Source organism: Scyliorhinus torazame, chromosome 14, assembly GCF_047496885.1.
Source record: "Scyliorhinus torazame isolate Kashiwa2021f chromosome 14, sScyTor2.1, whole genome shotgun sequence".
Lineage (NCBI taxonomy): Eukaryota > Metazoa > Chordata > Chondrichthyes > Carcharhiniformes > Scyliorhinidae > Scyliorhinus > Scyliorhinus torazame.
In genome coordinates this window covers 58,133,215-58,157,880 of record NC_092720.1, presented here as the reverse complement: position 1 = coordinate 58,157,880, position 24,666 = coordinate 58,133,215, and the positions used below count along the sequence as shown (strand labels likewise).

The window sequence follows — 24,666 nt, the reverse complement described above, 5'->3', positions numbered from 1 at the left end:
CCGGCCCCGCCACCTCTGACGCAGCTCCTTTTACAGGCCCAGTCCCCTCACCCCAGACTCGGGGCCCCCCCCTCCCCCGCGGGGCCCCATCTCACCGCCGTCCACCACCCCTGTTCCGTTTACCAACCCCCCTCCAAGAGCCCCCCCCCCCGACCAACCCAACCAAAACAGTGCCCAGCCCGCCCCAACCACCCTCACCGACCCGAAAGAGAAAAACACAGAGAAAAAGAAACCAGGAGCAATGCAGAGCAAAAAAAAAAACCCATATCAACCGCAGTCCCCAATTGCCCAGCCCGACCCCCAATATGTGTCCAATGTCTCGGCCTGAACAAAGGCCCACGCTTCCTCCGGAGACTCAAAATAATGGTGCCGGTCCTTGTAGGTGACCCACAGTCGCGCCGGCTGCAACATGCCAAACTTCACCCCCTTCCTGTGCAGTACCGCCTTCGCTCGATTGTACCCGGCCCTCCTCTTCGCCACCTCCGCACTCCAGTCCTGGTATATTCGAACCTCTGCGTTCTCCCACCTGCTGCTCCTCTCCTTCTTGGCCCACCTGAGCACACACTCCCGATCGACAAACCGATGGAACCTCACCAGCACCGCCCGCGGAGGCTCGTTAGCCTTGGACCTCCTCGCCAGCACTCCATGGGCCCCTTCCAGCTCCAGGGGACCCTGGAAGGACCCCGCTCCCATCAGCGAGTTCAACATGGTGACCACATAGGCCCCCACACGTCCGGCCCCTCCAGGAGGCCCAGAATCCGCAGATTCTTCCGCTTCGACCGATTCTCCATCTCCTCGAACCGCTCCTGCCATTTCGTGTGGAGCGCCTCCACCTTTACCGCCAGGCCTAAGATCTCGTCCTCGTTGTCGAGGGAGATAGTTTGTCGAGCCTCGCGGATCGCCACCCCCTGGGCCGTCTGTGTCTCCAGCAGCTTATCAAAAGAAACCTTCATCGGCTCTAGCAGGTCCGCTTTAATCTCTCTGAAGCAGCGCTGGATACCCTCCTGCTGCTCCTCCGCCCACTGCATCCACGCTGCCTGGTCAATGCCCGCTGCCATTTTGTTCTTCTTCCCTTGCACCTTCTTCAGGTCCGCCACCACCTTTTTAGTTGCCCCGCTCCTAGTAGAAGCCATATACTATCTGGGAGCTGTTATAATCTCCTTCCCACACCAGGAAACGTCAAAAAAGTGACGTTGGGGGCTCTGAAAAGAGCCCAAAAGTCTGTTTTTGCGGGAGCCGCCGAATGTGCGACATAGCTCTGCATAGCCGCAACCGGAAGTCCGAAGTCGGAGTATAATTCTACATGACATTAGTGAGGCCAAACATGGAGTAGTGTGTGTAGTTTTGGTGTCCTTACATGAGGAAGGACATTTTTATTCTGAAGGGAGTGCAAAGTTTATTAGATTGGTTCCAGGGACAAAGGAACTATTATAACCTGCCTGGATCCTATGGATGGGGGGGGGGGGGGGGGGGGAAGAGAGAGAGAGAGAGAGAGAGAGAGAGAGAGAGAGAGAAAGACAATTGGCTACCCATGAGGTATTTCGGGAATACGAGCTCCCCCAGTTTGGGAGGAGGGGGTAATCATTAGCAGTGCAGCTGTATCAATAGAGCTGGCTAGTGTAGTACCGGCTAGAGAGGGAACCAGAAGTAGGGGGTGGCACGGTAGCACAGTGGTTATTCACTGTAATTCAGAGAGGTGCAGATGTTCAGTCAATCATCGATTACATTCACAGACATTGATAGATTTTTGGTTAGTGAAGGAATTAAAAGATATGGGGCTAGTGCAGGAAGGTGGACTTGCTGAAAGTGGAATAGGCCCGAACAGCCAAAAGGCCTACTCCTGCACTCCTCTTCCACCTTTGGCAAAAAATAATTGCCTTAGCACCAATAATTGCAGAGGTTTGGTCAATTATGAAGTACAAACCTTAAGCCCTATCAATCTACAAATACCAGATTATATGCTCCAAGATATGCCAGTTAAGTCTGAACTGATGAGCTCTTTGCATGACTGGGTGCACTCAAGTACCACATCAAAAAAAAGTCCCAAAATTGATTAAAAGGTAGAAAATTAGAGTGGGATATCATTGAAGTCAGATTTCCCAAATTGGCAACTAATTCAGAATAGCACTGCATATCTATGTAAAGGGCTGCCATTCAAGGCAGCAATGGACCTACAGTCAACAATATGCCTCTCAAATTGCTTTATATGCCAAGTGTACTTCTAGGCCCTGGTCTTACAAATAACAGATACAAACAGTAAGTAAATACCTTCTCAGTGACAAATTGGTTAATGTCTTTTTCCTCAGGAAGGAATTCCTTCCAGCTCAGACCTCCCTCTCTCCATAAAGAACCTGCCTTCCTACGGCTCTGCAAGATTGATGACAAAAATGATTCAGCGTGCAGCATTTATAAACTTGAAGATAGAAATATCAACTCACATCAAGTAATCACAAACTTACCATTCCTTTGCAAAGTAAACTCAGAAGATCAGAAAGCAGAAGGCCAGCTTTTCCAATGGTGATAAGTGGCTTAGCCACCTCTCTGCCAGAACAATTAAAAAACATTAATTTCACAAAATAAAAACGCAAAGCCCTGTGAGTATTTTACTTCCAGGTCAGCCAAACTTTTCCTAAGTGACCCAATGAAGAATCTGGCAGACGGTGAATGGCACATTGGTCGATTCAGAATCAAAGCATGCTCAAATTAAATCAGGCCAAATTAAAGCACTTATCAGCCAGGTTAAACGGTTTTGTATAATCAAAAAGATCATCTTCAATTTCCCCCCCCCCCAACAGAAGCCATGAATCAGAGCTCCAAGGAGGCTTTGACAGGTATACACTTGTAGTGTCGTCCCTAGCAAAGAACCTCGCATAACCAAAGTCAGCTTTACAATATAGAAAGTCACCTCTTCACATTAAGCCCTGCATTTACATGCTCGATTTTGAATGGATCCAGCAGATAGTAAGTAATACAGCCTTTCATTCTTATGGACAGTTTTCAATCATCTCCAAAAATGTTTTTTTTTTTTTTTAAATTATGCACTAACTACTTTGTGCAGAACAAGATCCCATAGACAACAGTGAGGAGAACAGTCAACTCTGGTGGTTTTTGGCAAATTGTGATCAATGCAGAATTGTTGCTACAGATTGGCTCCCTGAACTCCCAAGAGTCCATGAAGAGCCCCCAGGGGATCTGCGAAGCTGGTGGCCGCTACGTAACCGGTTCGAATGCACAAAATTAAAAAAATTAGAGAAATCAAATGGACCAATCAGAGCAAGGTCTCTTGGAGCACTGGATGCTGATAGGATGACTAGTCAGTTTATCATCATCGTGTTCTGAGACACCATGGGCGAGATTCTCCGACCACCCGCCGGGTCGGAGAATCGCCGGGGGCTGGCGTGAATCCCGCCCCCGCCGGTTGCCGAATTCTCCACCACCGGATATTCGGCAGGGGCGGGAATCGCGGCGCGCCGGTTGGCAGGCCCCCCCGGCGATTCTCCGGCCCAGATGGGCCGAAGTCCCGCCGCTAAAATGCCTGTCCCGCAGGCATAGATTAAAGCACCTTACCGGCGGGACAAGGCGGCGCAGGCGGGCTCCGGGGTCCTGGGGGGGGGGGGCGATCTGACCCCAGGGGGTGCCCCCACGGTGGCCTGGCCCACGATCGGGGCCCACCGATCCGCGGGCGGGCCTGTGCCGTGGGGGCACTCTTTCCCTTCCGCCTTCACCACGGTCTCCACCATGGCGGAGGCCGAAGAGACTCTTTCCACTGCGCATGCGCGGGAATGCAGTCAGCAGCCGCTGACGCTCCCGCGCATGCGCCGCCCGGAGATGTCATTTCCACGCCAGCTGGCGGGGCACCAAAGGCCTTTTCCGCTAGCTGGCGGGGCGGAAATTCGTCCGGCGTCGGCCTAGCCCCTCAAGCTTGGGGCTCGGCCCCCAAAGATTCGGAGCATTCCGCACCTTTGTGGCGGGACGATGCCCGACTGATTTGCGCCGTTTTGGGCGCCAGTCAGCGGACATCACGCTGTTTCCGGAGAATTTCGCCCCTTGCTCTTATTTTCCCATTTGATCGATTCCATCTCACTGTTGCTGGGCCAGGCCTCGGGAAAGTACACGGTTGTATGTGAGAGAATGCAGGGTGAGCACGTGTGAGTGCGAGAGGCATGTGAGAGAGAGAGAGAGAGAGCCTGAATGTGAGACAGATGTGTGCGAATGTGAATCAGGGACTTGCGTGTGGGTGAGTTTGAAAAACTTTCCAGCATAATTTCTCCCATTCAAAATGACTTACATATTTTTAATCAGATAACTTTTTAATTATCAGATTAATATATGCATTGATATTGCTGGAACAGACTCATTTACATTTAATTACTGCGTTTGCACCTATTTTGCAGCAAATAAATAGAGATTGACATTATGAGAATGCTTGGGGTTCCCCTGATCGCGTTGGGAGGTCACTAGGGGTTCCATGGCTCAAATAGTATGGGAAACCCTGGCCTACACAAAATCCTGTTCTAATGAAATGAAATGAAATGAAAATCACTTATTGTCACAAGTAGGCTTCAAATGAAGTTACTGTGAAAAGCCCCTAGTCGCCACAGTCCAACGCCTGTTCAGGGAGGCTGGTACAGGAATTGAACCCGTGCTGCTGACCTGCCTTGGTCTGCTTTCAAAGCCAGCTATTTAGCCCTGGGCTAAACCAGCCCCATAAGGTAGTGGAACAGGATTTTGACATGGATATTCCATCTGAACATGGACCTTGTTTTTAAACTCTCATCTGAAGGGCGACAACTTTAACAACTTCAGCACTGCACTGGATATCAGTTCAGACTCAAGCAAGGGGTTTCAACCCACAACCTTTTAACCCAGGGGCAAGAACTTTCCTCTGTAAAATTGACACAGTTAATGGTTTGTAGAAATTGATCACCCAGCACTCCTAACACATTCATTCCATTTTCAACACGAAACTGAACACAATCTGAACAGATATTCTATAACAGCAGGAGCTGCTCAACTAAACTTGTAACCACAGTCAGAAATTGATCATCTTAATCTAGTGGTAACATTCTCATCAGAATCGGATCATAAGTTAAAGCTCCTATGCCAAGGTACAATCTATCTTGAACATTCCAATTCAATGCTGCTTTACTGCAGGTGCCATTTTCCAGACGTGATGTTAAACTACCCATTTGGAAAGCTGTGTAAGATCCCATGATAGCAATAAGGGAGTTCAGTATCACAACTAATATTTATCTCACAACCACCATCACCTAAACAGATTAATCCCATCATTCAATTCATTGCTGCTGAAAGATCTTGCTGGGTGCACATTTACAGACATGTTTGCCCACACTTCAAAATTCATTGGCTGTAAAATGCACTTGATCATCAGAGGATTTGAAAGAATATTTATGATACAAATGAATTCCATCAATATCTCACAATTTAACTGATATTTACATTTATATTTACAATGTTTGTATTTATGGCATTAGTTTTTATTTTTGACTAATTACTGACATTTCAACAAAAAGTGTCATTGCTACCTGAAAAGGTCTCCCATTGGTATGCCTCCATCGTGTAGCATATGAACAATTAGTTCAGCAAGATATTGCCATATATGTGGGATATCAATTTCCATATCTTCAGCTATTTCAAGGATTTCATGTAGCCTGTGGTACACAATTTTTAAAAATACATAAGTTATTAATGTGGAACAATGAACTTCCACCGTCTTCCCAAAATAATTAGTATTTTAGAAACTATTTATGGTCACTATAAGAAAACCAAAGAACAGAAAAGGCATTTGTAAAAGGCAACAGGAAGAAACAAATATTGCAATATCTGAAGTAAAAGCTTTATATTTCTAAAAAAAAAAAAGAACATTTATACCAGTTAACAGAAAAGCACCAACATTTTAGGTAAACATCTTGTAGCACAAATATATATCATGTAAAGATTGTGATACTGAATTTTGTAGCTCTAATACTTCAGCATTATTAATTTTAAATACCTCAAGTTAATTTAAATTCCATTCCAGATATCAGTCAAATAGTAAAGTCAAAAGATGCAAATGTGGAATAACGCAACTGAAAGATCTGTTTGTGGATGGGAAGTTCGCGAGTCTGGGAGCGCTGACCGAGAAATATGGGTTGCCCCAAGGGAATGCATTCAGGTATATGCAACTGAGGGCTTTTGCAAGGCAACAGGTGAGGGAATTCCTGCAGCTCCCGACACAAGAGGTGCAGGACAGAGTGATCTCAAAGACATGGGTGGGGGATGGTAAGGTGTCAGATATATATAGGGAAATGAGGGACGAAGGGGAGACTATGGTAGATGAACTAAAAGGGAAATGGGAAGAAGAGCTGGGGGAGGAGATCGAGGAGGGGCTGTGGGCAGATGCCCTAAGTAGGGTAAACTCGTCGTCCTCGTGTGCCAGGCTAAGCCTGAATCAGTTTAAGGTATTACACAGGGCGCATATGACTGGAGCACGGCTCAGTAAATTTTTTGGGGTGGAGGATAGGTGTGCGAGGTGCTCGAGAAGCCCAGCGAATCATACCCATATGTTTTGGTCATGCCCGGCACTACAGGGGTTTTAGATGGGGGTGACAAAGGTGCTTTCAAAAGTAGTGGGGGTCCGGGTCGAACCAAGCTGGGGGTTGGCTATATTTGGGGTTGCACAAGAGCCGGGAGTGCAGGAGGCGAGAGAGGCCGATGTTTTGGCCTTTGCATCCCTAGTAGCCCGGCGCAGGATATTGTTAATGTGGAAAGAAGCCAAGCCCCCGGGGGTGGAGACCTGGATAAATGACATGGCAGGGTTTATAAAGCTAGAGCGGATTAAGTTCGTTCTAAGGGGGTCGGCTCAAGGGTTCACCAGGCGGTGGCAACCGTTCGTCGAATACCTCGCAGAAAGATAGATGGAATGGAAAAAAGAAGGCAGCAGCAGCAGCCCAGGATCGGGGGGAGGAGGAACCAGAAGGACTCTCAGGGTTGTTAATATATACTGCATAATATGTATAGGTCGTTGCTACAGATAATTATATATTGGACTGTTAAATTATATTTTGAGAGTGTTACTTGTGATAAGGCAGTTGCCAATTAGGGTTAGTTTTCATTTTTGTTATTTATTATTTATTCATTTTTTTTTTGTTTGTTTATAAAATAGGTCATTGTTATTTGTGTTGTTACAATGTTGTGTAAAGGATGCACAATGTACTGTGTTGGTTGACCAAAAATTTTCAATAAAATATTTATTAAAAAAAAAAGATGCAAATGTAATCTAATGGATATTCATTTAACAGTTATGAAAATGTATCAAGTATATATATATATATATATATATATATATATATATATATATATATATAGTTAGTTGATACACTGTAGACTGGTTAAAAACTGTACATTTTCGTGTTACAAATCTAAATGTTCCATATTTTAATAATTAGTTTCTAGCAAAAACTTTAAAGGGCCCAATACTTACCCTTTGCAATACTGTTCCTTTGATAGAGTACCGGCTTTTACAAGCTGATACAACAACATGCCCATATGTTCTCTTGCTATTGCACTTCTCTCCAAAGTTGACTCGATACCACTTCGAACAAAGATGTGCAGTGTCTTCGGTGATTCAAGCTCCTGCACACACTGCAATGCTTCCTAATGAGGATTAAGCAAGCTATTAAGTTTCTTTCAGAAATTATATAGTTTTTGAAAAATGTCAAAATGCCAAATTTATCTGTACAAACATTCTCCTGTGGTCAGAGAATATTGCGTTTTCATCACACACAATAATTAACATGCTTACTTTGTGCTTACCTTCATATCATTGATATGCAAATATTCCTCAATGATTGCCTTCGATTTCTTTTCAAATTCTTCCTCAGAGGGCAGGTTTATCAGGTGCCACAGGTGCAGAGACGGGTTCAAGCTTAACTGATAAATGAGTTGGATTAAATTTTAAAAACATATTGCAGCTTTCCCTCAGTTCAGATTACAATGCTTATATTTCAGAGTACAATACAGATGCTGATCAACAGCATATCTATCACAGTGTTCTCCCCTTTTGCCCCCTAATCAGTGTTTATTTACTGACTTGAACTAAATAAAACACACAACAGCATTGAAATATAAGCTGTTGCCATTAAACCATAAAAGTCCAACAGGCATGTTGGACTTTGAGGGACTGTGGTGAGGTGCTGCGGAGGGCAAACGCATCACTTTTGTGTGCAAGGTTGGAGCTGATGCAGTTGAAGGTTGTGTATTGGGTGCACCTCACAAAATCAAGGATGAGCCGGCTGTTCGAGGGGGTGAAGGATGTCTGTGAAGGGTATGGGAGGGGCTTCTAGGTCCTCCCGAAGCTAGAAAGGTTTTGGAGGACGGTGTTGAGCACAATCTTGGGGGTCTTGCATGTAGATGTGGAGCCCGGTCCATTAGAAGCCATATTCGGGGTGTCGGCCCAGCCCAAGTTGCAGATAGGAGCAGGGGCAGATGCCTTGGCCTCGCTGAGCGACCAAAGGAGGGTCTTGTTGGGTGAAGGTCAGCCTCTCCACCCTGTGCCTCGACATGGTTGGGGGGACCTGATGGGAGTTTTTGATCCTGGAGATGGTGACTTTTGAACTGAGGGGGGTCGAAGGAGGGGTCCTACAATTATTGGGGTTTGTTCATCATGCACTTTCAGGAATTGGTTACCACTGGTTGTTTGGAGGGTGTATTTCCTGGTTTTGGGCAGGATTGTTTTGTATGATTGTCGTTGTTTTCTTTCTTTTGTATGGTGAAAATTGGTTGAATAAAAATATTTTAAAAGGGATATTTCTTGTCAGGTCGAATTCATATTCTTCCCCAGTGTTGAGTTTCCCCAGAAGTATTTTTCCCCCAAAGCCTTGTTGCCATTGGGGAGACTTCATACTGTATAATGATCCACGGTCGATGAAATGGCTCATTCTTATTAAAAAAAAATCTTTTCAAAATTCTCGAATGATAAAATTCCCCAGTAAGACTGTAATAAAAGGATCTTGGCCCATAAGGGATGACAGCATTAAAGGAAAGCTATAAGGAATCCTATTTTTAGCATTGAGGCAACGTTTGCACATCTTGGTGCTCGAATAAGGGATACTCTGCACAGCTAATTTATAAAGGTATGCAACGCAACCTTAAACAGGCCACTTAATCGAATTCTGGAACATTTTTTCATTGAATGGCATAATGGAAAATATATCAGATTAGCCATTTCAGTGTAACCGCCTAAGGCGGAGGACCTGGGTCACTATCCGTGTGGAGTTTGCACATTCTCCGTGTCTGTGTGGGTTTCACCCCCACAACTCAAAGATGTGCAGGTTAGGTGGACTGGCCACACTAAATTGCCCCTTAATTGGAAAAAAATCACAATTGCACACTCAAAAATTCTTTTAAAAAAAATTTCAGTGTAACCATTTTATCCGATGTACTGAAAATGTTCTTCCCATCTAACAATAAATAACTTCTGAGACTATCTGAAGTCCTGTGAACAGAACCAAGCTTCCAGGAGAATCTGCACTGTTAACCCAACAATCCCCATCCAATGAACAAAGTGGCAGATAATGGAGCACAATCTCCAGATGAAAATGCAAACATTTTTTTAATAGAATAACCTCCGGTCCAAATACTACATTATCTTCATGCCAATATTAAGTTGGATCCACACACGAAGCCAGCAACTCACTATGGCTGAAAAGAAGGCCACAAAAGAAGTTTGAAGAGCATGCCCAAAAGTTAAATGAACATTATGTTCCTAGTATGAACCATAATATATTTGGATACAACTTCCGTATAAATCAGGCGGAACAGCGAACCTACTGGGCCAGATATGATTCATGAAAAACCATGAAAACACAACGGTTTATTTTAATTTCAAAATCAGGGAGCGGTAATCATGTCTGGATAGAATTGACAAGAATTCCATGAGTAGGGCAAAAATGGCTAAGAACTAAGGGATCAGAAAATGTGTGGAATCAACAATGTACACTGATCAAACAAAGGTGTCAGCTTTGATCCCTAGTCATGTGTACTAGTGATGGGTCGCAACAATCTTGCCAGATAAATCTCAAAACAAAATCAGTACAAAATCATGGATAGGTCTACATGACTAAACATCTGTACATGTTGGGGGAAAAAATTATAGACCGGTTTTATAGAATAATATTCCAATGAGTGGTCATAATTCAGCTTTAAATGGTTAGGAATTGCACATTAATTTTTGTTATGAGCTCCAACGATGGTATCAGGCAACTTACCAGACTCTTTACTCCGATCTCGCATATGTCCACGATCTCTTTCTTCTGTCATGCTTGCTACACGCCTGACTGGTTCTTGAGAGCTTCGTCGTTCCCGCTCCCTACTTCGGTCATCTACTTTTTTGCTGTAGCTTCTCTTAGTAATTGGAGGCCTGTTACGATCACTTCTCTCTGGTTTCTCAATAAGATCACTTTTGTCACTCTTTTCACTCCGGTCACTTCTTTCACTCCTCTCATTTCTGTCGGAACGGTCGCTCCTTTCAAATCGGTCTCCTCGATCACGCTCACCCTTTTCACTTCTATCACGACTTGAACTACTCCTGCTGCCACCCACCCAGCCAAAATAAATATCACGATTAGAGAATTGCATTAAGTCAGATTCCATACCTCAGCACTTCCACATGGCTTTTATTTCTGCTAGATTTGCAAGTAAAATTAGATTATGTTTCAAAGGTTATTTACCCAGATATAGCATGGGTTCTACTTAACCAGACATTAACCATAGAACTCAGCAGCAGCTAATATTTTTTACAATAAAACACTGAATTTTACAAGAGCAGAGTTCTAATTTTACAGCAATAGGAATATCAGATATGCAACATCCAGTTGCATTCTTTATATTTGCCATACGATCTACTCAAGTATCACAAAATGCTTACTTCCATTTCTAAAGTACAGTTTTCAGTAATGTAAAGCGCTTAATCCTCAATTTTTAAAGGCACATTTTATGCAGTTTTAAAAAGTGCACATGTATTCCTTACTTGCAGACCACATGCATACAAACTAGTCGCGGGCCACTTGGTACTCAAGCCTGCTCTGCTATTCAATTGTAACCCAACCCCATATTCCTCCCTACCCCATATAACCTTCCACCCTCATGCTTACCACAAATCTATCAAACTCTGCCTTAAAAATATTCAAAGGCTCTGCTTCCATCACCTTTGGAGGAAGAGAGTTCCAAAAACTCCCGATCCTCCAAGAGAAAAACATTCTCCTTATCTCGGTCTTAAATGGGTGGCCCCTTATTTTTAAACAGTAACTCAAAGTTCTCAGTTCTCCCACAAGAAGAAACATCCGCTACACATACACCCTGTCAAGACCAAGACCCCTCAGGATCTTACAGTTTAAATCAAGTCACCTCCTACTCTTCTAAACTGCAGCGGATAAAAGCATGCCCAACCTTTCCTCATAGCAACCGACACTCATCAGATATTAGTCCAGTGAAGTTTCTCCAAACTGCTTCCAATGCATCATCTATATCTTTCCTTCAGTAAGGAGGCCGATACTGTACACAGTATTCTAGATGTGGTCTCGCCAGAGTCCTGTACAACTGAAGCATAACCTCCCTACTCTTACATTCAATTTCTCTCGCATTAAACAAAACATTCTATTAGAACATAGAACAGTACAGCACAGAACAGGCCCTTCGGCCCTCGATGTTGCGAGGAGCATTGTCCGAAACCAAGATCAAGCTACCCCACTCCCTGTCATTCTGGTGTGCTCCATGTGCCTATCCAATAACCGCTTGAAAGTTCCTAAAGTGTCCGACTCCACTATCACAGCAGGCAGTCCATTCCACACCCTAACCTCTCTCTGAGTAAAGAACCTACCTCGGACATCCCTCCTATATCTCCCACCCTGAATCTTATAGTTATGCCCCCTTGTAACAGCTACATCCACCCGAGGAAATAGTCTCTGAACGTCCGCTCTATCTATCCCCCTCATTATTTTATAAACCTCTATTAAGTCGTCTCTCATCCTCCTCCGCTCCAAAGAGAAAAGCCCTAGCTCCCTCAACCTTTCCTCATAAGACCTATCCTGCAAACCAGGCAGGATCCTGGTAAATCTCCTTTGCACCCTTTCCAATGCTTCCACATCCTTCCTGTAATGAGGTGGCCAGAAATGCACACAATGCTCCAAATGTGGTCTCAACAGGGTCATGTATAGTTGCAGCATAACCCCGCAGCTCTTAAACTCAAGCCCCCTGTTAATAAACGCTAACACACTATAAGCCTTCTTCATGGCTCTATCCACTTGAGTGGCAGCCTTCAGAGATCTGTGGACATGAACCCCAAGATCTCTCTGTTCCTCCACATTCCTGGGAACCCTGCCGTTGATCTGTAATCCACATTCAAATGTTTTCGACCAAAATGAATCACCTCGCACTTATCAGGGTTAAACTCCTTCTGCCATTTTTCAGCCCAGCTCTGCATCCTATCAATGTCTCTTGGCAGCCTACAACAGCCCTCCACCTCATCCACTACTACACCAATCTTGGTGTCATCAGCAAATTTACTGACCCATCCTTCAGCCCCCTCCTCCAAGTCATTGATAAAAATCACAAATAGCAGAGGACCCAGTACTGATCCCTGTGGTACACCGCTGGTAACTGGTCTTGTCTGAAACATTTCCATCCACCACCACCCTCTGTCTTCTATGTGATAGCCAGTTACTTATCCAATTGGCCCAATTTCCCTCTATCCCACACCTCCTTACTTGCTTCATGAGCCGACCATGGGGAACCTTATCAAACGCCTTACTAAAATCCATGTATACGACATCAACTGCTCTACCTTCATCGACACACTTCGTTACCTCCTCCAAGAATTCAATCAAATTTGTGAGGCAAGGCCTACCCTTCACAAATCCGTTTTGACTATCCCGGATTAAGCTGCATCTTTCCAAATGGTCATAAATCCCATCCTTCAGGACATTTTCCATTATCTTACCGACCACCGAAGTAAGACTAACTGGCCTATAATTACCAGGGTCATTCCTATTCCCTTTCTTGAATAGAGGAACAACATTCGCCACTCTCCAGTCCTCTGGCACTATCCCCGTGGACAGCGAGGACCCAAAGATCAAAGCCAAAGGCTCTGCAATCTCATCCCTTGCCTCCCAAAGAATCCTTGGATATATCTCATCTGGCCCAGGGGACTTGTCGACCCTCAGGGTTTTCAAAATTGCTAATACATCCTTCTTCAGAACATCAACCTCCTCCAGCCTACCTGCCTGAATCACACTCTCATCCTCAAAAACATGGCCCCTCTCCTTTTGTGAACACTGAAGAAAAGTATTCATTCAACGCCTCTATTTCTTCTGACCCCATGCACAAGTTCACACTACTGTCCTCGACCGGCCCTACCCTCACCCTGGTCATTCTTTTATTGCTCACTTAAGAGTTAAAAGCTGTGGGGTTTTCCTTGATCCGACCCGCCAAGGACTTCTCAAGCCCCCTCCTAGCTCTCCTAAGCCCTTTTTTCAGCTCATTCCTTGCTACCTTGTAACCCTCAAGCGACCCTACTGAACCTTTTTTTCTCATCCTTACATACTCTTCCTTTTTCCTCTTGACAAGACATTAAATCTCTTTTGTGAACCATGGTTCCCTCACACGGCCATTTCCCCCCTGCCTGACAGGGACATGCCTATTAAGGACACGCAGTATTTGTTCCTTGAACAAGCTCCACTTTTCATTTGTGCCTTTCCCTGACAGTTTCTGTTCCCATCTTATGCTCCCTAATTCTTGCCTAATCGCATCATAATTACTCCTCCCCAATTATAAACCTTGCCCTGCCGTATGGCCCTAACCCTCTCTATTGCAATAGTGAAAGACACCAAATTGTGGTCACTATCTCCAAAGTGCCCTCCCACAAACAAATCTAACACTTGGCCCGGTTCATTACCCAGTACCAAATCCAATGTGGCCCCCCCCTCTTGTCGGTTTATCCACATATTGTGTCAGGAAACCCTCTTGCACACTCTGTACAAAAACTGCCCCATCCGAACTGTTCGACCTATAGAGGTTCCAATCAATATTTGGAAAGTTAAAGTCACCCATGACAACGACCCCACGACCTCCACACCTATCCATAATCTGTTTTGCAATTTCTTCCTCCACATCTCTATTACTATTTGGGAGCCTATAGAAAACTCCTAACAATGTGACTGCTCCTTTCCTATTTCTAACTTCGGTCCATATTACCTCAGTAGGCAGATCCCCTTCAAACTGCCTTTCGGCAGCCGTTAAACTATCCTTGATTAACAATGCTACTCCTCCACCTCTTTTACCACCTTCCCTACTCTTACTGAAACATCTATACCCCGGAACTTCCAGCAACCATTCCTGTCCCTGTTCTAACCATGTCTCCGTAATGGCCACAAAATCGTAGTCCCAAGTACCATCCATGCTCCAAGTTCACCTATCTTATTCCGGATGCTCCTTGCATTGAAGTAGACACACTTCAACCCACCTTTCTGTCTGCCGGTACACTCCTGCAACCTTGATACCCTCCTCAGTACCTCACTACTCTCAACACTGGCTTCTGGACTACAGCTCATTTTCCCAGCCCCCTGACAAATTAGTTTAAACCCCCCCAAAGACGGGGAGCAAATTTTCCTCCCAGGATACTGGTGCCCCTCTGGTTCAGGTGCAAACCATCCTGTCTGTACAGGTCCCACCTTCCCCAGAATGTGCTCCAATTATCCACATACCTGAAACCCTCCCTCCAACACCATCCCTGCAGCCCCGTGTTTATCTGCACCCTCTCCCTGTTCCTCACCTCACTAGCACGTGGCACCGGCAACAAACCAGAGATGATAACATGGTTTGCCCTGGCTCTCAGCTTCCACCCTAGCTCCCTAAATTCCTATTTTAAATCCCCGCCCCTTCTCTTACCTATGTCGTTGGTACCGATGTGTACCATGACTTGTGACTGCTCCCCCTCCCCTTTAAGGATTCTGAAAACACGGTCCAAGACGTCACGGACCCTGGCACACGGGAGGCAACATACCATCCGTGAGTCTCTTTCGCTGCCACAGAACCGTCTATCTGTCCCTCTAACTATCGAGTCCCCAATAACTATTGCTCTCCTGCTTTCCCTCCTTCCCTTCTAAGCCACAGGGACGGACTCAGTACTGGAGATCAGTTTATCGTGGCTTACCCCTGGTTAGGTCGTCCCCCTCAACAGTATCCAAAACGGTATTAGCTTTCCTAATTACTTACCGTACCTGCATCCTAGTGATTCATGCACTAAGACACTTAGGAAAGAGCCGTCTGAATTTAGGTGCACTGCCTCTCACCATTTAGATAACATTCTTTTTTATTTTTTCCTGCCAAAATGGACAATTTCATTTTTGTCCACATTATACTAATTTGCCAGACCATTACCCACTCATTCAAACCATCTGTCCTCTTGTAACCTCATGTCCAATCCTTATGGACATCCTTACATTTTACCTATTGCAGATGTTAAGCTAACTGGCCTGTAGTTTCCTGCTTTCGGTCACCCTCCCGCTTTTGAATAAATACTTGCCAAGTAATTTCAGGCATACAATATTGCTGTTTCCAAATTAAGCAATTTCAACAAGGTAGCACACATTTTAGAATTAAATTTCATTTCTAATCTGGAATTGAAGCAACATTCTAAATTTTAATGTCCCCGATTTAAAAGCTAAGTATCAATTTCATCAACTTACCTGGGTACAACCCTCCTTGTGTCAAAATTATCTGTAGATGAAGACTGTTGGAGAGCTGAAAATCTATTCACTGTGGCTATGGTTGGCCTTCCTGAATCCACACCCAAGTAACAAACAGGAAATAATTATTTATGCCTGCAGTCATCAGTATTAAGAAATTAATACATAGTTTATTTGCACAGTAACACTGCAATGAAGTTACTGTGAATATCCTCTAGTTGCCACACTATGGCACTTTTTCGGGCCGCTAGAGGATTTTCACAGTAACTTCATTGCAGTGTTAAGTTGTAGGTAATTGAATTGTTCAAGAGAGAATCAGTAGATCTTTAGTTGCTCACGGGATCCTGGGATTTGCATCAAAGGCAGGTAAAGAGGAGACACAAATCAAGCGATAAACAATTTAAAAGTTGAACTGACTTAAGAAATGCACTGCCGACTTCCGGGTGCGGCGATGACCAGCTAAGTCGCACGTTTCGGCAGCTCCCGGTGGAACGGACTTTTGGGCTCTTGATAGGAGCCCCAACGGCAATTTTAACGGCTAAAAACACTGTGCGGTAAACCAGAAGGGAACCCCCCCTGGACACGGATGGAAAAAGGAGAGGAAAGTGGACGGATTGCGGTGGATCCTTTAGAGCAGCGGCAAGGAAGGCAAGCACAAACCAAGATGGCGTCGGAAGGTGGCAGTTTAATATGGGGCCCTGAACAACACGAGTTCTTGAAGCGCTGCGTGGAAGAACTTAAAAAGGAGATGAAGAAGGAGCTGTTGGCCCCGATATTACAGGCGATTGAAGGGCTAAAGGATGAGCAAAAGACCCAGGAGCAGGAGCTTCGGGTCGTGAAGGCAAAGGCTGCCGAGAACGAGGACGATATACAAGGCCTGGTGGTGAAGATGGAGATGCACGAGGCACACCATAAAAGGTGTGGGGAAAGGCTGGAGGTGCTGGAGAATAATGCGAGGAGGAAGAATTTAAGGATTCTTGGTCTTCCCGAGGGTGCAGAGGGGGCGGACGTCGGGGCATATGTGAGCACGATGCTGCACTCGTTAATGGGATTGGAGGCCCCGACGGGTCCGTTGGAGGTGGAGGGAGCCTATCGAGTTATGGCGCGAAGACCGAGGGCTGGAGAAATTCCCCGAGCCATAGTGGTGAGATTTCTCCAATATAAGGACAGAGAGATGGTCCTCAGATGGGCAAAGAAAACTCGGAGCAGTAGGTGGGAGAACGTGGTGATCCGCGTATATCAAGATTGGAGTGCGGAGGTGGCGAGAAGGAGGGCGAGCTTTAATCGGGCCAAGGCGGTGCTTCATAAAAGGAAGGTCAAGTTTGGAATGCTGCAGCCGGCAAGACTGTGGGTCACACATCAAGGGAAACACCACTACTTTGAAACGGCAGATGAGGCATGGTCATTTATTGTCGAAGAGAAATTGGAATAAGTGGGTTATAAAAAAGAACGTTTGAGACAAAGTGGTGGGGCAAATATGGGGGGCGAAGAGGGGGGAAAAGGGGGGAGAGATGATTTTTAAGTTGTTAATCCTGCGACCCTGTAACTTTTCTCTCTTCCCCATGTTATGGGGGAGGGAGGGAGGGAGGTGGAGGTGCTGGGTGCATCGGCCATTGGGGGCAGGGCCAAAAGGGAAGCGCGGGCTTTGTTCCCGTGCTATGATAATTATGGCGGGAACAGGGAAGCAGGAAGGAGGGGGCGTCGCACAGTGCGAACCGAGGTCACGGGGGGGAAGCCGAGGTCGGCCAGAGTTTGCTGACTTCTGGGAGCAACATGGGGGGGTGCAATTACGCTAGTGAGGGATCTAGCGGGGGGGGGGGGGGGGGATGGAGGGGTTAACTGGGTTGCTGCTGCTGGGGAGAAGGGGGAGCTGGTATGGGGTGGGGACACAGCTACGTGGGAACCGGGTGAGGAGCTGGATTAAAAAAGGGGATGGCTAGTCGACAAGGGGGGGGGGGTAAAGAGCCCCCCAACCCGGCTGACCACGTGGAATGTGAGAGGGCTGAACGGGCCGATAAAGAGGGCACGGGTACTCGCACACCTAAAAAAACTTAAGGCAGATGTGGTTATGCTGCAGGAGACGCATTTGAAACTGATAGACCAGGTCAGACTACGCAAAGGATGGGTGGGGCAGGTGTTTCATTCGGGGCTAGCTGCAAAAAACAGGGGGGGGGCCATACTAGTGGGGAAGCGGGTAATGTTTGAGGCAAAGACCATAGTGGCGGATAGTGGGGGCAGATACGTGATGGTGAGTGGCAAATTACAAGGAGAGGCGGTGGTCTTAGTGAACGTATATGCCCCGAACTGGGATGATGCCAACTTTATGAGGCGCATGCTAGGACGTATCCCAGACCTAGAGGCGGGGAGGTTGGTAATGGGTGGAGATTTTAACACGGTGCTGGAACCAGGGCTGGACAGATAGAGGTCCAGGACCGGAATGAGGCCGGCAGCAGCTAGGGTGCTTAAGGACTTTATGGAGCAGATGGGATGAGTAGACCCCTGGAGATTTAGTAGACCTAGGAGCAAGGAGTTTTCATTTTTCTCCTATGTCCACAAAGTTTATTCACGGATAGACTTTTTTGTTTTGGGAAGGGCGCTGATCCCGAAGGTGACGGGGACGGAATATACGGCTATAGCTATTTCGGATCACGCTCCACATTGGGTGGACTTGGAGATAGGGGAGGAAAAAGAACAGCGTCCACCCTGGAGAATGGACATGGGACTATTGGCGGACGAGGGTGCGTGCTTAAGGGTGAGGGGGTGTATTGAAAGATACTTGGAACTCAATGATAATGGGGAGGTCCAGGTGGGAGTGGTCTGGGAGGCGCTGAAGGCAGTTGTTAGAGGGGAGCTGATATCAATCAGGGCACATAAAGGAAAGCAGGAGGGTAGGGAACGGGAGCGGTTGCTGAAAGAACTTCTGAGGGTGGACAGGCAATATGCGGAGGCACCGGAGGAGGGACTGTACAGGGAAAGGCAAAGGCTACATGTAGAATTTGATTTGCTGACTACGGGTAATGCGGAGGCACAGTGGAGGAAGGCACAGGGTGTACAGTACGAATATGGGGAGAAGGCGAGCAGGTTGCTGGCCCACCAACTGAAGAAAAGGGGAGCAGCGAGGGAGATAGGTGGAGTGAGAGATGAGGAGGGAGAGATGGAGCGGGGAGCGGAGAGGGTGAATGGAGTGTTCAAGGCATTCTATGAAAGATTATATGAAGCTCAGCCCCCGGATGGGAAGGAGAGAATGATGTGTTTTCTGGACCAGCTGGAATTTCCTAAGGTGGAGGAGCAGGAGAGGGTGGGACTGGGAGCACAGATTGAAATGGAGGAAGTAGTGAAAGGAATTCGGAGCATGCAGGCGGGGAAGGCCCCAGGACCAGACGGATTCCCAGTTGAATTTTATAGGAAATATGTGGACTTGCTGGCCCCGCTACTGATGAGAACCTTTAATGAGGCGAGGGAAAGGGGGCAGCTGCCCCCGACTATGTCAGAGGCAACGATATCGCTCCTCCTAAAGAAGGAAAAAGACCCGCTGCAATGCGGGTGCTATAGGCCTATTTCCCTCCTGAACGTGGACGCTAAGATTCTGGCCAAAGTAATGGCAATGAGAATAGAGGATTGTGTCCCGGGGGTGGTCCATGAGGACCAAACTGGGTTTGTGAAGGGGAGACAGCTGAATACGAATATACGGAGGCTGCTAGGGGTAATGATGATGCCCCCACCAGAGGGGGAAGCGGAGATAGTGGTGGCGATGGATGCAGAGAAAGCATTTGATAGAGTGGAGTGGGATTATTTGTGGGAGGTGCTGAGGAGATTTGGCTTTGGAGATGGGTATATAAGATGGGTACAGCTGCTGTATAGGGCCCTGGTGGTGAGCGTGGTCACGAATGGACGGGGGTCTGAATATTTTCGGCCATAGAGGGACGAGGCAGGGATGTCCTCTGTCCCCATTATTGTTTGCACTGGCGATTGAGCCCCTGGCAATAGCATTGAGGGGTTCCAGGAAGTGGAGGGGAGTACTCAGGGGAGGAGAAGAACACCGGGTATCTCTGTATGCGGACGATTTGTTGTTATATGTGGCGGACCCGGCGGAGGGGATGCCAGAGATAATGCGGATACTTGGGGAGTTTGGAGTTTTTTCAGGGTATAAATTGAACATGGGGAAAAGTGAGTTGTTTGTGGTGCATCCAGGGGAGCAGAGCAGGGGAATAGAGGACATACCGTTGAGGAAGGTAACAAGGGACTTTCGGTACTTGGGGATCCAGATAGCCAAGAATTGGGGTACATTGCATAGGCTAAATTTAACGCGGTTGGTGGAACAGATGGAGGAGGACTTTAAGAGATGGGACATGATGTCCCAGTCACTGGCAGGGAGGGTGCAGGCGGTTAAAATGGTGGTCCTCCCGAGATTCCTTTTCGTGTTTCAGTGCCTCCCGGTGGTGGTCACGAAGGCTTTTTTCAAAAGAATTGAGAAGAGTATTATGAGTTTTGTGTGGGCCGGGAAGACCCCGAGAGTGAGGAGGGGATTTTTGCAGCGTAGTAGGGACAGGGGGGGGCTGGCACTACCGAGCCTAAGTGAGCACTACTGGGCCGCCAATGTTTCAATGGTGTGTAAGTGGATGAGAGAAGAGGAGGGAGAGGCGTGGAAGAGATTGGAGAGGGCATCCTGCAGGGGGACTAGCCTACAAGCTATGGTGACGGCACCGTTGCCGTTCTCACCGAAGAAATACACCACAAGCCCGGTGGTGGTGGCTACTCTGAAAATTTGGGGGCAGTGGAGACGGCACAGGGGAAAGACGGGAGCCTCGGTGCGGTCCCCGATAAGAAATAACCATAGGTTTGTTCCAGGGAGAATGGATGGGGGATTTGGAGCATGGCAAAGAGCAGGGGTAACACAATTGAGAGATCTGTTCGTAGACGGGACGTTTGCGAGTCTGGGAGCGCTGACGGAAAAATATGGGTTGCCCCAAGGGAATGCATTTCGGTATATGCAACTGAGGGCTTTTGCGGGGCAGCAGGTGAGGGAATTCCCGCAGCTCCCGACGCAGGAGGTGCAGGACAGAATGATCTCAGAGACATGGGTGGGGGACGGTAAGGTGTCAGACATATATAGGGAAATGAGGGACGAGGGGGAGATCATGGTAGATGAGCTGAAAGGGAAATGGGAAGAAGAGCTGGGGGAGGAGATTGAGGAGGGGCTTTGGGCTGATGCCCTAAGTAGGGTAAACTCATCGTCCTCGTGTGCCAGGCTAAGCCTGATACAATTTAAGGTGTTACACAGGGCGCATATGACTGGAGCACGGCTCAGTAAATTTTTTGGAGTAGAGGATAGCTGTGCGAGATGCTCGAGAAGCCCAGCGAATCACACCCACATGTTCTGGTCATGCCCGGCACTACAGGGGTTTTGAGTGGGGGTGGCAAAGGTGCTTTCGAAGGTGGTGGGGGTCCAGGTCGAACCAAGCTGGGGGCTGGCTATATTTGGGGTTGCAGAAGAGCCGGGAGTGCAGGAGGCGAAAGAGGCTGATGTTTTGGCCTTTGCGTCCCTAGTAGCCCGGCGTAGGATATCGTTAATGTGGAAGAAAGCCAAGCCCCCGGGTGTGGAGACCTGGATAAATGACATGGCAGGGTTTATAAAGTTGGAACGGATTAAGTTCGTTCTAAGGGGGTCGGCTCAAGGGTTCACCAGGCGGTGGCAACCGTTCGTCGAATACCTCACAGGAAGATAGAGGGAATGGAAAAGAAGAAGACAGCAGCAGCAACCCCGGGGGGGGGGGGGGGGGAGGGGGGGGGGGGGGGGATGAATCAGAAGGACTCTCAGGGACGTTATTGTATATGTATAGGTAGTTGGTATATGTAATTGTATATTGGATTGTTGGATTGTATTTTTGGAGAGTATTTATCTTGGACAAGGCAGTTGCCATTTAGTTTTATGTTTGATTTTGTTCATATATTATTTATTTACTTGTTTAAAACTGGCCATTGTTATTTATATTGTTTTATTGCTGTGTAAAGGAAACGCTATGTGCTGTTATGTTTGGCCAAAAAATCTTAAATAAAATATATTAAAAAAAAAAGAAATGCACTGCCCCCGAAAACATTACACCACTTTGCGAGGAGTCATGATACTTCTTGTGCAGCATTCGATCTAATATGATATACAATCAATGATATATAGAAGCTGGTAATATGTCGCCAAATTTAAAAAGTGAACAAAGCACAATTTATGAAAAACAGTTAAGCAGGAAGTACTGTGACAGGTTCCTCAATATGCTCCCTTATCTTGTAAAGTTGTAGTAAATATTGGGGCATTTTAGCTATACCCATTTGTCCTCAAATCAACACAAAGCACATTCCTGTAAAGAGACCCTGGATTGGGACGGACCACATATCAAACCAGGGACATTCTCGGCCCAGCCTCAAACCTGACAAATAAAGAGGTGCCAACCAAGAAAACCCCTTGCAAAATTTCATACTTATGATGTGAGGAAGTAGCTAGCAAAGGACAAATTGAAGAGATTAGAGTACAGTAAAACAAACCAAAATTAAAATCAAATTGGAAAAAGAGGGTGCCAGGCAAGAAACATTCAGATTTTACTTTTGTTGATTTTCATTTCAATCGTTTCCTTTTGTGGGTTCTTATTATTATTAATCACGGTCGGCACAGTGGCAGTGATTAGCACTGCTGCCTCAAAGCACCAGAGGCAGGGACTCGGGTTCAATTCCGACTTTGGGTGACAGTGTGGAGTTTGTACGTTCTCCCTGTGTCTGCGTGAGTTTACTCTGGATGGTCCAGTTTGGATGCAATTGTATAGGGTATTGGCAAGACCACATCGGAGTATTGTGTCCAGTTTTGGTCTCCTTATTTGAGGAGGATGTGGGGGCATTGGAGGCAGCTCAGAGGAGGTTTCACCAGATTGATTCCGGGGATGAAAGGGTTGATGTAAGAGAGATTAACTGTTTGGGCTTGTACACCCCCTGGAGTTAGAAGGATGAGGGGGTCGGTTCGTGGTATTTTCTCATCCCCATTCTCCTGCCTTCTCCCCATAACCCCTGATCCCCTTATTAATCATGAACCTATCTATCTCGGTCTTAAAGACACTCAGCGATTTGGCCTCAACAGCCTTCTGCGGCAAAGAGTTCCACAGATTCACCTGCCTCTGGCTGAAGAAATTCCTCATTTCTGTTTTAAAGGATCGTCCCTTTATTCTGAGATGGTGTCCTCTGGTTCTAGTTTTTCCTCCAAGTGGAAACAGCCTTTTCACATCCAGTCTATCCAGGCCTCGCAGTCTCTTGTAAGTTTCAATAAGATTCCCTCTCATCCTTCTAAACTCCAACGAGTACAGACCAGAGTTCTCAAACGTTCCTCATACGAAAAGTTCTTCATTCCAGGGATCATTCTTGTGAACCTCCTCTGGACCCTTCCCAAGGTCAGCACACCCACCCTTAATACTGGGCCCAAAACTGCTCACAATACTCCAAATGAGGTCTGACCAGAGCCTACTACAGCCTCAGAAGTACATCCCTGGTCTTGTACTCTAGCCCTCTTGACATAATGCCAACATTGCATTTGCCTTCTTAACTGCCGACATGGATCATAGATATAGGTTGAGAGGCTATAGATTTAGAACTAAGCTGAGGAGGAACTATTTCTCGCAGAGGGTGGTGAATTTGTGGAACTCGCTGCCTCAGTGCGGTGGAATCGGGAGTCATTAAATGGATTCAAGAAGGAGTTAATCTATTTCTGATAAAAAGCAGGTTAAAGGGATAAGGGGGAACAAGTGGGGAGATGGATTTTAGACCGGGAAGAAATCAGCCATGACGGAGCAGGCTCGAAAGGCTGTATTGCCTACTTCTGCTCCTAATTCATATGTTCCTCCCACAGTCGAAAGATGTGCAGGCTAGGTTAAATGGCCTTGCTAAATTGTCTCTTGGTGTCTAAAGGTTGGGTGGGGTCACATGAATAGGACGGGTTAGGTAGGGTGGTCTTCCGATGGATCGGTGTTGACTTGATGGGCCGCACTGTAGAATTTCTATGTAACATTGGTAACAACTCTATTCTTGATAGTTAGGGTGGACAGTGAGAGCCTTCTCCCGCGGATGGAAATGGCTGGCACGAGGGGACATAGCTTTAAACTGAGGGGTAATAGATATAGGACAGAGGTCAGAGGTAGGTTCTTTACGCAAAGAGTAGTGAGGCCGTGGAATGCCCTACCTGCTACAGTAGTGAACTCGCCAACATTGAGGGCATTTAAAAGTTTATTGGATAAACATATGGATGATAATGGCATAGTGTAGGTTAGATGGCTTTTGTTTCGGTGCAACATCGTGGGCCGAAGGGCCTGTACTGCGCTGTATTGTTCTATGTTCTATGTTCAACAAGTTTACTTACTGGAGTAGGTTTCCTTGCTGGAACATTAGTGTGCTTTTAACAACGCGAGTTCCCATAATGAACCTGGCAATAATCTTACCATCATCAAAATAATCAGTTGAATCTATTACTATGTTGGTCAAGCACAACTTGTTATAATATTATAATCTGAGAGATAATACCTGTGTCATTAGGTTTACTTCCAGATCCACCACTGCTTCCTTTAACCCAGCCACCAAGTCGACCTGCTGGTGCCAGCACTTGATTGTTGTAATCCATGGCCCCTGCCTATTTAAAGAAATTAGGAAGAAAAGAAATTCAAGTTACTGAATAGGTATTACTTATATTTAATATAGTATTGTGAAGTTAAATATCAACGGGAGAACAATCCCATACCTTGGTAATCTTGCTTAGCCGACTCGTATCAATAGGTCTGCTACTTCTGACAATTGGCACCGTATTCCAACCTGCTTCGTCAATCCCTTGACTTCCTCGGCCACCTATGGTCATCAGCAGTTTTAAAATTCCAAAATGTTTGATAAATAAAAATCACAA

General features: G+C 46.3%; 1 protein-coding gene across 1 annotated transcript in view; it reads right to left on the bottom strand.

Moving 5' to 3' along the window:
• LOC140389030 (eukaryotic translation initiation factor 4 gamma 1) overlaps positions 1-24,666 on the bottom strand; it is a 44,093-nt gene that overhangs the window by 11,495 nt on the left and 7,932 nt on the right. The window contains exons 3-12 of the mRNA XM_072473196.1: positions 24,508-24,611; positions 24,294-24,399; positions 15,744-15,834; positions 10,387-10,591; positions 10,269-10,313; positions 7,816-7,932; positions 7,484-7,656; positions 5,547-5,672; positions 2,460-2,541; positions 2,269-2,367 (exon numbers count right to left, since the gene is read on the bottom strand). Of these exons, the coding sequence (XP_072329297.1) occupies positions 2,269-2,367; positions 2,460-2,541; positions 5,547-5,672; positions 7,484-7,656; positions 7,816-7,932; positions 10,269-10,313; positions 10,387-10,591; positions 15,744-15,834; positions 24,294-24,399; positions 24,508-24,611 (1,148 nt within the window). The remainder of the gene's footprint in view (positions 1-2,268; positions 2,368-2,459; positions 2,542-5,546; positions 5,673-7,483; positions 7,657-7,815; positions 7,933-10,268; positions 10,314-10,386; positions 10,592-15,743; positions 15,835-24,293; positions 24,400-24,507; positions 24,612-24,666) is intronic.